Source organism: Pongo pygmaeus, chromosome 3, assembly GCF_028885625.2.
Source record: "Pongo pygmaeus isolate AG05252 chromosome 3, NHGRI_mPonPyg2-v2.0_pri, whole genome shotgun sequence".
Lineage (NCBI taxonomy): Eukaryota > Metazoa > Chordata > Mammalia > Primates > Hominidae > Pongo > Pongo pygmaeus.
This window is the reverse complement of record NC_072376.2, coordinates 86479460-86492508: the sequence shown is the minus strand read 5'-3', so window position 1 is coordinate 86492508 and position 13049 is coordinate 86479460. Positions and strand designations below refer to the sequence as shown.

General features: G+C 34.2%; 1 protein-coding gene across 14 annotated transcripts in view; it reads right to left on the bottom strand.

Annotated features, from left to right (window-relative positions):
* MTHFD2L (methylenetetrahydrofolate dehydrogenase (NADP+ dependent) 2 like) overlaps window positions 1–13049 on the bottom strand; it is a 186497-nt gene that overhangs the window by 29532 nt on the left and 143916 nt on the right. Inside the window, exon 7 of one of the 14 annotated variants that reach the window (XM_063663758.1) lies at window positions 8210–8267. The exons of 12 other annotated variants lie outside the window; for them this stretch is intronic. In XM_063663758.1, coding sequence (XP_063519828.1) covers window positions 8242–8267 — 26 coding nt within the window. In that variant the 3' untranslated portion in view covers window positions 8210–8241. Of the gene's footprint in view, window positions 1–8209; window positions 8268–12403; window positions 12502–13049 lie in introns of those variants that run through there. One more of the 14 variants, XM_063663759.1, reaches the window with a different exon arrangement.

Here is a 13049-nt window from a genome sequence, read left to right as displayed (position 1 = left end):
TTTCAAGGAGTTTTGATATGAACAAAAGTGTACATTTGAGAGGTGCCTTAGAACATAAAGGAATAAAATTTCAAACATCCAATGATCTGCATTGTTAATGTGTTTGAGGAAGTATTCAAAATTATTCAGACTTCAAAATCGTTCCCTTGAAAGATTCCTTTGTTGAGGCAAAAAAAAAAAAGTGAATTACTTAATCTCTTTTAGATTCCTTCAAACTTCAACACAAACTTAATGGCCTTTATCTTATTATTCTTTTTCTCCCAGCGTGTTTCTCCATCTCCCCCTGGCTTGTTCCCCCTTTCTTCTGGCTGTCCAGAAACCCCTAAAGTGCATTATCTTGTAAAGTTAAGCCCCTGTCAGAACAGAAAAAAACTCTTTTTGTTAATTTTAAGACTTCTTCTCATTCTGAGCTAAAAGCCATTATTAAAATGTACCCAAAGTCTCACCATGATAAAATCTGCAGAGACATCAGGAATAGTTTTAGGAATGTAAAACCCATACTCTTCAAATCGATATCTATTACTTCATATGCTCATATAAAAAAGAACTGGATAAAAAGGCATAATACAAAGATTCCTAATTGCATAAGAAATCAGAGAGATTTTGCAAGCTGTAGATTTTGAATGTCTTTTGGAAGCTATCCCCCAAATCATTCCTATGAACATAGATTGGACTCTGATTCAGTCCTATAAGCAAAGAAAGAATCAGTTCATTAGGGAGTTCAAGGATAGGTGATTTGACACCTTTTGACAGAATTCAGAAGGAAACACTGATTCAGATGAAGCCTTACTTTCTGCTCATTTTCTTGTGAATGACCTTAAGCCAGAAATAAAAGAGTTAAAACACAAGAAAAAGCAGAAACGGGAAACAGCCTATTGCCAGACCTCTAGCACCCTGTTGAACATTTTGAAAGGGACTTGGCACAAAAATCAAATAAGACTTAAATCAAATTCAGGCCCCTACAGATAAAACAATCCAATATTACCAATCATTAAACACTCCCTGAACAGGGAGTTACTCGGTAAAGACATTTGCAGATTCTGTAAACAGAAAGAACACTGACAAAAAAAGGTAATATATTAAAAAATAAAGGGAAAAAATGAAGGATGTAAAAATAGAAGTGCTTTAAAGGAAATCAAATGCCCAGTTTCTCATTTTACCCTTAAATTCAGAAGGAGAAATTTCTTATAATGTTAAAAGAACAACCTTTTGATTGATATAGGTATGACCATATTAGCCTTAAACTCTTCTATTCTTATTCAACATTCCCCTTGGAATAAACATACTATGCAGGTGGTGGGCATTTCTAACAACTCCTAAACATTCCTTATGTCCAGGCTTAGAACAGAAATACAGTCTTTCCTCCTCTGTGATCCCACACCTGTTAATTTGATACTCTGAAAGTGGAATTGCCAGATTAAATGATGTCCTGATTTATCTCTCTTAAAATCCCTTAGGATGCCCTATTCATAGCTAGTTTGGATAACGACGTAGACTTACCAATACCTTTGTATCCAAATCAAGCCCAAACTGAAGATATCAAAGCGATGCCAGAATTTTTGTGGGTAAAACTTTGGTATTATCAACAACATTATTAGGGCTACATCTATCCAGCTTCAGATTGACCTCTATCTGAACTTACATAATACCCTCTTAAAACTACTAGCTATGCTTCAAAGAGAATAAAATACTTAGGAATCCAACTTACAAGGGATGTGAAGGACCTCTTCAAGGAGAACTACAAACCACTGCTCAATGAAATAAAAGAGGATACAAACAAATGGAAGAACATTCCATGCTCATGGATAGGAAGAATCAATATTGTGAAAATGGCCATACTGCCCAAAGTAATTTATAGATTCAATGCCATCCCCATCAAGCTACCAACGACTTTCTTCACAGAACTGAAAAAACTACTTTAAAGTTCATATGGAACCAAAAAAGAGCCCGCACTGCCAAGACAATCCTAAGCCAAAAGAACAAGCTGGAGGCATCATGCTACCTGACTTCAAACTATACTACAAGGCTACAGTAACCAAAACAGCATGGTACTGGTACCAAAATAGAGATATAGACCAATGGAACGGAACAGAGTCCTCAGAAATAATACCACACATCTACAACCATCTGATCTTTGACAAACCTGACAAAAACAAGCAATGGGGAAAGGATTCCCTATTTAATAAATGGTGCTGGGAAAACTGGCTAGCCATATGTAGAAAGCTGAAACTGGATCCCTTCCTTACACTTTATACAAAAATTAATTCAAGATGGATTAATTCAAGAAAAATTAATTCAAGATGGATTAAAGACTTAAATGTTAGACCTAAAACCATAAAAACCTTAGAAGAAAACCTAGGCAATACCATTCAGGACATAGGCATGGGCAAGGACTTCATGTCTAAAACACCAAAAGCAATGGCAACAAAAGCCAAAATTGACAAATGGAATCTAATTAAACTAAAGAGCTTCTGCACAGCAAAAGAAACTACCATCAGAGTGAACAGGCAACCTACACAATGGGAGAAAATTTTTGCAATCTACTCATCTGACAAAGGGCTAATATCCAGAATCTACAATGAACTCAAACAAATTTACAAGAAAAAAACAAACAACCCCATCAACAAGTGGGTGAAGGATATGAACAGAAACTTCTCAAAAGAAGACATTTATGCAGCCAACAGACACATGAAAAAATGCTCATCATCACTGGTCCTCAGAGAAATGCAAATCAAAACCACAGTGAGATACCATCTCACGCCAGTTAGAATGGCAATCATTAAAAAGTCAGGAAACAACAGGTGCTGGAGAGGATATGGAGAAATAGGAACACTTTTACACTGTTGCTGGGACTGTAAACTAGTTCAACCATTGTGGAAGACAGTGTGGCGATTCCTCAAGGATCTAGAACTAGAAATACCATTTGACCCAGCAATCCCATTACTGTGTATATACCCAAAGGATTATAAATCATGCTGCTATAAAGACACATGCACATGTATGTTTATTGCGGCACTACTCACAATAGCAAAGACTTGGAACCAACCCAAATGTCCAACAATGATAGACTGGATTAAGAAAATGTGGCACATATACACCATGGAATACTATGCAGCCATAAAAAATGATGAGTTCATGTCCTTTGCAGGGACATGCATGAAGCTGGAAACCATCATTCTCAGCAAACTGTCACAAGAACAAAAAACCAAACACTGCATGTTCTCAGTCATAGGTGGGAATTGAACAATGAGAACACATGGACACAGGAAGGGGAACATCACACACCAGGGCCTGTTGTGGGGTGGGGGAAGGGGGGGAGGGATAGCATTAGGAGATATACCTAATGTTAAATGACGAGTTAATGGGTGCAGCACACCAACATGGCACATGTATACATATGTAACAAACGTGTACGTTGTGCACATGTACTCTAGAACTTAAAGTATAATAATAATAATAAAAAGAAAAAAAATAAAATGAATTTTGGCCAAAAAGAAAACCACTAGCTAATGACTAAAACTAACATTTATCTTTCTATTTAAAAAAAGAATACCTAAAAACCCCATTGTGTAGGGATACAGATTCATTCAGGACCTTAGGTCCGTAAATAGAATATTCATTCTCCATGGTAGCAAATTTGAATTCTGTTTTATCTTTGTGCATCCTGAGGCTACATGTTTTACAGTTTTAGATCTGTATTTTGTTTTCTTTAGTGTCTCCTTGGATCAAAATAATCTATACTTATCTTCCTCTTTCTGGAAATATCAAATGATACACCTTCTGCTATTATGCCTTAGAATTTACTAAGGCACCGCCACACTTTTCACAAGTCTTCCGCCTGGACCTAAATAATTTCAAATTTCTGTGTAATTCTACTCATATCATACTGGTGAGGATTTGAGGCAGAAAATATATTTCAGAAGATACAAAAGCAGACTCTAAATTTGAAGTTTCAAACAGTTTGAAATGCTTTTATGTTATGCTGGTCCATCAGCAGACATATCCCTGAAGTACACAGGTAATGAAAGTACACACAATTTATTCATACATTACTTATATATTATTTATTATTATATATAATGTATTTATTATGCATTACAAGTATAAAAAAACTAGCTACTAGATTTTATAGAAATATTTCCTGCTGTAAACTCCCATTATGATATTTAGCAGTTTTCAAAACTCCCATATTAGTTACATAAGTTTTCAATAAATTATATTAACTCCAAATTCTGAGTCATTCAGTAGCATACGAAATTGAATTGTTACATAACTATAATATTATCATTTAGAAAATTCTATCTAACAAAGATAATTATACACTAAGGCACAAAGAAGGCTTATGGAGAAAAACTTGTGTTTTTCCCCCCAAGCTAATTAATCCTTTATCAACTTATTTCTGGCAAAAGAAAGGGTCTCTTACTAATGCAGAATTTCAAAAGTAATTGAGATGATAATAATAGAGTAAAACAGTCTCCTTGGGAAACTTAGTAAGATTTCCGATTTATCTAAGATTTTTCTGCTTCAGGTGAAAATCTCTTTGATAAGTAAATGAACCAATGGATCATCTATAGAGATTCACACTACTTTAAAGCTTATGTCTTTCTCATCAAGGGATTGTAAATATGCTATTTTGTGATTCATTATATGACAAATATAAAATAAATCACCAATGTTGCCTAGGCAAAAATATACCGAATAAAGGTAACAGAAAAACATGATAGCAATACCTAAAGCAAACAGAGCACTAGTCTACACCCTAGGAGCTAAGCTTTCCCTAATGTGAAGGTGTGACCATTAGCTCTTCAGCCAGTGGGAGGCTATATCCTTATTCTCACTAATTACAGCTGCAACTGGATATTTTCATATGTGTATTTGATAATCTCAGAATTGAGTTTACATGAATTAAAAAAAATTAATCACTTCCCTATGGATACTCCTATCATAGTCATCTGTAACTCTTCATGAAATGGCTCAGTCAAGCCATCCTGATAAAAGGAAGCACCATATTTACACATCACTTTAATTAGTAGAGTTCAAAGGACTGTGTAAACATTATCTAATTAAACTTCACAACAGTTCAATGAAGCAAGAAAATGTTTACCCATTATCCTCATTCACAGAAGAAAGATTTTGAGGTGCTGAGAGGCTAAATGATTTCTTAGTTTCACAATGATGAGTTGGAGGTAAGGCTGGGAACAAAACCAGAACTCTAACTCAGATATAAAAGGAACACCATGGAAATGCTTACTCAGGTGGATCACTTCTTCAGCTGGAAATTGTTCTACTACATAAATAAAGATAATAATTAGAGTGGAATTTGTATGAATGTATGCTTCTTTATAGATTAGAAAAACTTTCTTCGGCATTATTTGCTTTGCAGACAGTAATATAATGGCTAAATGCATCCTAGATAAATGGAGCCTACATTAGTAATCCAAAAACCTCAGTGTCTTCTCCCAGGTATCTTCCTGTTATTTCTAGAAATCCTCAAAAAATGTTTACAACCCAGTGAGTCAGTGGCAGTGACCACAGAACATTTCCTGTTCTTTTTCTTTTCTCTAGCTTCTTTGGTTCCTATCTGAACAAGTATGCCTATGATGCCTGTCATGAGAATAATATTCATGCCAAGGACAATACCTGAATGCCCCCAAAGCTTCTATTCCTTGTGGTACCAGGATGGTGCTAGGTTCCTTACAGAGCTCAGGGCCAGCAGGGCTCTGCTCTGTGCCGTATTGGATCATCTAGGGCTTTGGAATCCTTTTATATTCAGAAATTCATAGGATCATTCAAGTAGTTCCATCACCTTCTGCCTTGGACCATATTTCTGCAAAGTCAATGGACCTGTGGGGTCCAAATGTGTGCTTCTCTTTTCTTCCTCCCATCAATCAAACCTTATTCTCTGAGGGCACCTGTAATCCCAGCACTTTAAGAGGCCAAGGTGGGAGCATCGCCAGAGCCCAGGAGTTCAAAACCAGCCTGGGCAACATAGGGAAACCTTGTCACTACAAACGACAACAAACAAACAAGCAAACAAACAAAGCTGGACATGGTGGTGCATGGCTGTGGTCCCAGCTACTTGGGAGGGTGAGGTGGGAAGACTGCTTAAGCCAGGGTGGGCAGGAGTGGGTGGTGGGTTGAGGCTACAGTGAGCCATGATGGTGCCACCAGCCTAGGCAACAAAGTGATACGCTGTCAAAAAAAAAAAAAAAAGGAAGGAAGGAAGGAAAGAAAGAAAAAAAAGAAAAGAAAAGAAAAGAAAAGGAAGGGAAAGGAAAGGAAAAGAAAAGAAAAGAAAAGAAAAGAAAAGAAAAGAAAAGAAAAAAGAAATGTATTTCCTGCAAACAGACACCAGTGCATTTAGGGAATGAGGAGAGACTGCAGGCCAGTGGGGATAATAGGCAAGGGTCTATATTACCAACTGCCATGTTATTCACAGAGTATTAAAGTCAAATGGAATGGGTTTCAAACATTTTAGAAACATTTATTTAAAGGAAAATTGTTTACCAAGCTCAGTATGTAAAAGGATCAAAGCAAAGAGAGATACATTAGTTGAGAAGAGGTAGAGGGGAGCTCTGCTACCAGCACAAATCCCTTTAGGTTCTTCAGAGCTCAACTTGAAAAACCAATTAGTCCAATTTCTTTCTCTTAAAGATGTACCTCCTGAAGGCCAGATAGTCTAGACAATACAAAGAAATGAGGCCTGAATGTACTTAGAAAACAAATTACTTTTTTACAATCCCTAGTATTCCCTTCTTATGCAGTCTTAGATTTTACCTTCTCCTACAACCTTTAAGCATTCTAGCAGCAGCTAAGGCATTCAGTGCTGATTGGCTCAGAAAAGTGATAGAGACAGGAAAGAGAAGTGGAGACCTTACTTCTTAGCTTCAAGATTTCAAAAGCCTAGCGCTTTAGAAGAACAGAGAGACTCAAACAAGAACATGGAAGGGTTGAGTTAGAAAAGTCAGGAGAGTTGGAGAAGTGGTGAGAGCTTGGACTTCAGAGGTTCCCAAGGAGATGCTGCTAGTCAATGCTCCCTGGCTATGTCTTGGAGAACTGGCAAAATCCCTAGTTTTGGTTTTGGAAATCCAAAAACAAAAATATATTTTTCCTATAGCCTGTGTAGTGGTTGGAAAGGTGGTATGGTCCCAAATAATTAAATAGGTGGAAGGATGGCTAAAGCAGATGCCTTAGACACTGTCTTAGCATTTCCTGTGTACCTAAGGATGACAGGGTAATAGAGAGATTAAAGCAATTGGGCAAAAAGGGGCACTTCTGCAAGTGCATGTGTAGGCAGTTGGACAAGGACCAAATCAGATGATGACTAGCTCATTTGATGGGAGTTTAGAAACATAATAATGAAAACTAAATGCCCCTACCATGTCTTGATACTTATATGAAACCTCTGGAACAACAGAAGAGTCTGCATAGATGAAGCTTGAGTTTCTGCTATGTTCCAGTAACTTTCAAAGGTTTTAATGAAAAAGTCAATGAAGTTTGAGAAAGGAGTGTTTAATGGATGTGTACAGATACAATGGTCTGAATCACTGGTTACCAAATTACTGAACTGTTCTAAAAATTAAATCAGATCTACAAATATCAGAATCTAAAACGTAAATAATTGACTTCAACATATTTAAAGCACTTTGAAAGAAAAATTAAATGGTGCTTTGTTTGTTAAAAGAAAAAAAGTAATGACGTCTCCACATCTGCAAATTAGGCAAATTGCATTTCTTCTTCACCCATCATACAAAGTATTGCTCTCGAAATCTTGCTGGACAAATGTTGATATAGAGAATATTAAGCTTAGCAAATCATATGATATACCAAAGTACAATTTTACAATGTATTTTAATATTATTAATGACAAAAACAGTATCCATGACAAAAATACTAGCCATGGCAATTTTAAGTGCTTGTCTAGGTACCTTTGTTCCTTGGCTAAAATCTAAGGCTCAAGTTCAGATTTCAGGTTTTCCAGCTTAATAACCAATAACCTTGGACAAGTGTCCATGTAATCCTGCTTCCTTCCCTGTATAATTGGGATAATAGCAGTCCTTCATAAGACTGGATAGAGAAGTAAATGAATAATGTATATAAAGTGTTTAGCACATTGCCTGGCACATCAAAAATATCATAGCCAATCCACACTGAGAGTATGCCACAGGTATTCACACATTATTAAGAGGTCTTGCACGTTTCCACTTACCCTCTGCCATTTCTGCCATGGCCATGAGAAGGTCATATCTGGGCCTGTATGCTGGTCTCTGGATAAGGATGAGACATGTGTGGAACAGCTACAGTGCATCATACAAACCCGCATTAGAGCAGAGCCCTGGCAGACTTGCAGACACATAAATAAGCCAGTTGAATTACAAACAAATGAATGAATCAATCTGAGATTAGCTGAGCTCAGCCTAGTGTGTCAATCCCCCACCAAACCATAGACTTGTGGGTTAGAATAATGATGACTATTGTTTTAAGCCACTGAGTTTTGACATGATTTCTTCTACAGCAATAGCATGAAGTAAAAAAAAAGTTCTTACTATCAGTTGTAACTAAAATACTTGAAATACGGGTTATAAATTGATATATACTCATCAATTGCAATGTGTTACACATGTACAGTGGATTTGTTTTCCAATAGATCTTAATATCTCCACATGTGATAATATGGAAGGTTTCTTATTACTCCTTCAAATCACTATACACAAGAACTTCTCATTCATAATCCCAAATAAATCAATTTCCTTTTTGTTTCTAGAAAATTAAATAACATATTAAGGTATAGAAACAAATAACAGAAAGTAGTAAAAAAAAAAAGAAATCCATTAATATTAACGCTGCTGAAACTCAACCAATAATAAGCACTTCGGAATATTTACCTCAAGTCTTTTTTTTTAAGTTTGTACTTAAAAATATTAAAGCAATTGAACTATAAATTCATTGCCCTTAAAAATATTAGAATAACAGATATAGATAAAGCATCTCTCAAACTTAATCCTCATTCTTATCTCTTACTAAGTGGATATATATTCTAACACTCTAATTTTTTCTCATTCCTTTATCTATATTATGCATCCATGAAATATAATATATATATATTAAATATTGAGATGTTTTTAAAGCATGGTAATGGAATAAGGGAGAAGCACACACTAGATTTAAGCTACTTGGAATAGTCTAGTTCTTGGGTTGGAGGGGTTGAGTACACAGGTATTCATAATTATGTCATTATGTTGACCATATATTCTGTAAGCTTACTAATTTATAATTTTAGTAGGTTTTTTGTAGATTACATTAGATTTTCTACATAGATAATCATGTCTGAAAACAAAGACAGTTTTACTTCCTCCTTCCTAGTCTGTATACATTATATTACTTTTCTTTACCTGATGGTACAGAATAGGACTGCCAATACAATGTTGATAGATGTGGTGGGAAGGAAAATCTTTGTTTTATTCCTGATCTTAGGGGGAAGCATTCATTCTTTCACCATTAAGTATGATGTTAACTGTAAGGTTTTCACAGATGCCCTTCATCAGGTTGGGAAGTCCCCTTCTATTCCCAGTTTGCTGATAATTTTTTTTTATCAGGAATGGATGATAGATCTTGTCAAATGTGATTTCTGATATTATTAAGGTATTTTTATTTTTGTTTGTTTTAGTTTGCTAATATGGTAAATTACATGGACAGATTTTCAAAGTTTAGACTAATCTTAGATTTCTGGGATAAACATTATATGGTCATGATGTATTGCCCTTTTAATATACTGAATTATGCAGGCAAGAGAGAAATAAAGGCATCTAAATAGGAAGTCAAACTATCCCTGTTTGCAGATGACATGATCCTATATTTAGAAAACCCCACAGTCTCAGCCAGAAAGCTTATTAAGCTGATAAACAACTTCCTCAAAGTCTCAAAATACAAAATTAATATGCAAAAATCACTAGCATTCCTATATAACACCACCAGTCAAGAGCCAAGTCAGGAATGAATTCCCATTCACAATTACCACAAAAAGAATAAGATATAATACCACAGAATACAGCTAATTAGGGAGGTAAAAGATCTCTACAAGGAGAACTACTAACCATTGCTCAAAGAAATCAGAGACGACACAAAAAAATGGAAGAACATTCCATGTTCCTGGATAGAAAGAATCAATATCATTAAAATGGCCATACTGCCCAAAGCAATTTATAGATTCAATTTATAGATTCGAGAATGTTGACATTCTTCACAGAACTAGAGAGAACAATTGTAAAATTCATATGGAACCAAAAAAGAGCTCAAATAGCCAAGGCAATCCTAAGCAAAAAGAACAAAACTGGAGGCATCATGCTACCCAACTTCAAATTATATTTACAGGGTTACATTAACTAAAACAACATGGTACTGGTACAAAAACAGACACACAGACCAATGGAACAGAATAGAGAACGTAGAAATAAGACAGCACACACACACACATAAATATACATATATATGTATAAATATATACACACATATATATATAGGATTACATTTGGATTAAAATTTTGAAACTACTAAGGTGTAACTGACATACAGAAAGCTGTCCATATTTAATGTAAACAACTTGGTGAGTTGAGAGATAAGTACACACTCTATTCCACTCTTGGTGAATGTTTTAGCTGCTTTCAATTATTTACTATCACCAATGAGCTGTAATACATATTTCTGAATATACAGGTCAGGTATTTTTAGATATCTGGAAAAATAATGGAATCTCTAGGTCACATGAAGGGCACATTTTCAGATTTCATAACATTGTCAAATTACCTTCTAGAAGGACTATAATAAAGCATAACTTCATCAGCAGCGTATGCAAGTATGTGCTTCCCTGGATCTTTGCCAACATTTGATATCATCAAGCTTTTCATTTTTTGCCAATCTGATTTGTGCAAACAGTGTCTTGTTTTCCTTTAATTTGCAATTGTCTGATTATCAGTGACACTGAGCAATTTTTATATGTGTATTAGCCATTTAAATATCCTTTCCTATAAATTGTTCTTTTAAAAATTAGGTTTTTGTATTTTCAACCATATTTTTAAAAACATATTTATATATGCTGCATATAATTCTTTGTTACATATACTGCAAATATTTTCTCCCAATAAAATGCTAAAATTTTAACTCTAAGAGGCACTTGTTCTATAGATTTTAGGAATTATATGTATATATGTCCAGGTTTTCTGTTTATTTTTACTCGCATATTTGTCTGTATATTTGTGTTTATCTTTTCTAAGAAAATCCTACCTGCTCTAAATTTATGACCAAGTTCTATTAAGTTCTCCAATAATTTTTATTTTTATTGTTTTTAATTTATGTTCTTTATCTCATCTGAAATAGATTTGTATGTATGGGGTGAGTAGGAATTTAACTAGATTTTTTTCCTAAATGGGAAGTCAAATGTTTTAATACTATTGATTGAAGTATTTAGTTTTTCCCCAGTGTTTAATGACACTACCCTATTTACAGATTCACACATACGAATGTGTGTTTGTTTTTTTCCATCCTTCCCCATTAATATATTTGTCTTTTCTTAAGCCTATGCTTTAATTTTAATTACCAGTTCTTTATAATATTATTTGAGACAGAATAAAATACCACTCTGTTCATAATAATTAACATTTGTTGAGTTAGTCAGCGTTCTAAGTGCTTTACACGTATTATCTCTATTTGACCTTAGAACAATATATGATGTAGATGTTATTATCCCTACTTTGGAGGTAAGGAAACTGAGGAACAGAGAGCTTGAGTAACTTATAACTTAGGTAGCAAGCTCACACAACTTGCAAGTGGGAAAGCTAAGAAGCAGAAGGAAAAAAAGTCTTCTTATGCTTTTTCTTCCAATTAATCTTTATTCTTATAAATATGTGGATGCTAATAATAATTACAAGTTGCTAGGCATAATTTTGAACTATTTCAAATAAATCATGACATATGGTCACATTATTTATAAGAGAATGCTTTTGTGGAATAAATCTTTCTATTCCTGTGCAAAATCATGAGCCTTTGGATGGTATGGAATTTATTGCTTTATTTGGCAATAATAGCATTCTTATGTGAATAAATTCTCCCATGCAAAAATATGGGTTAGAGCTCTACTTGCTCAGACTTTTCCCTTTGATTATATATTTGAAAAGTTCTTTCTATATTCTTGTTTCTGTTTAGTTTTATTCCAATGAATTTTATAGTTTTATTACTACTGTGAGTGGAATATATTTTCTATTACATTTTCCAATTATATATTATTGATATCTGTAGATACTACCTATATTTACATTGTTATTGTATTCAGCAACCTTGCTGAACTTTCTCATTAGTTCTAATATTTTATTAGTTGATTATCTTGAGCTTTATGGATAAACTATCATACCTTCAAAGAACACCACCTTGTCTCCTCTTACAAGTCTTTGTCTCCTAACTCATGTCTGTCAATTTGTTGCATTAGCCAGGAACACCAATAATACAATGCTGGAAAATATAAGTAATAGTTGTTATCTTTGTCCCACCTTTATATAAATGGGAATAATTCTAGTGTTTTACAACAGAGTATATATATTTTTTTCTATTTATTTTCAGTTGATACCCTTTATTAGATTTTTAAAAAGCACCAAATATTGGAAGCTTGAAATGAGATTTTTAAAAAATTGTTTCTTTGTTGTTTTGTTTAAAAAAACACAAATGGGTATACACTTTTAATAACTGCTTTTTTCTGCATTTATAGAAGGTTATAAGAGTAATTTTAAAATTTTGAATTCTTGTTTTGTGTTCTTTTCATACACTATGGTTTAAATTTGCTAATATTTGCAATAAGACTAGAACAAAGGTTTTTAAATTCTCCTCATGTCCTTGTCTTGTTTTGATACGACTATCGTAGTTTTATAAATTGAATGAAATAATGTTTCTGCTCCTCCTCCTCGTTCTTCACTTCTCATGAATCACACTTCACAAGACACAAATGATTTATTGTTTGAAGACTCAATAGAAATGATCTTGAAACTATCTAGTATTTATGTCGT